This window comes from Bombus impatiens, unplaced genomic scaffold, assembly GCF_000188095.3.
Source record: "Bombus impatiens unplaced genomic scaffold, BIMP_2.2 scf_0064, whole genome shotgun sequence".
Lineage (NCBI taxonomy): Eukaryota > Metazoa > Arthropoda > Insecta > Hymenoptera > Apidae > Bombus > Bombus impatiens.
Genome location: NT_176483.1, coordinates 1,127,239 through 1,127,973, shown reverse-complemented (window position 1 = coordinate 1,127,973; position 735 = coordinate 1,127,239). Strand labels below are relative to the sequence as shown.

The 735-nt window shown below is 44.2% G+C and overlaps 1 protein-coding gene across 1 annotated transcript in view; it reads left to right on the top strand.

The window, feature by feature from the left end:
* LOC100743582 (fork head domain transcription factor slp2-like) overlaps positions 1 to 176 on the top strand; it is a 1,549-nt gene extending 1,373 nt beyond the window's left edge. Inside the window, exon 2 of the mRNA XM_024372416.2 lies at positions 1 to 176. This exon is cut by the window's left edge and continues 65 nt beyond it. Within this exon, the coding sequence (XP_024228184.1) occupies positions 1 to 110 (110 nt within the window). The 3' untranslated portion in view covers positions 111 to 176.
* Positions 177 to 735: the final 559 nt, after the last annotated feature.

Genomic DNA, 735 nt, shown 5'->3' with positions numbered 1-735 from the left:
CCATAACCGTCTGTAATACCGCCGTTGTACAGCAACCGAGATCTCTTCCGCACAGTCCGCCTCAACTACTGCTGAAACCGATCACAGTTCTCACCGGAAGGCAAAGCTGAACGATCTCGCTAGTCTAGTTTCGGTCGTTTTTCGTGTAACGCTCGTACAACGGTTACGATACCGGCCCCGACAACGTACGTAGCTTCGACGAGTCGCGAACACCGATCGACTCGGCACTCGCGATTCCTCCGCTCCGTATCGGAGTGCGTTCGCGCGCATGTTGCAACGTTATCGCCAGTTTCTCTCCTCTCGACCCAGTTAATACGTGTACACGGTGATATTGTACCTACGTTTATTTTCTTTTCCTCTTAGGCTGATTTCTGTAAATACTAGCTTTTAAGATGTATCGAATTACGTCGATCGAGCACGAATCCCGCGACATCGAACGACGATATCCTGCCGAGCTAAATCGTAGAAGAGTAATATAATGATAATTGTAAATATAAGGCAAGATTCGTTTAGATGATCTCTCGTCGCCGATCGTTAAACTATGTACATAATCGATCATTGTTATTCGTATAAGTTATACACACGACACGTGTATATATGTATACAAGCCAAGAAATCGCGAATATGTCGCTCTAGCAGCGTGTATATAATCGTTAAAATAAATGTTTAAAGCTTTTTTTAGAAATTTTGCCTTGTGCTTTACGATTACCTTCCAACCTTTTTCTCACTCGTCCC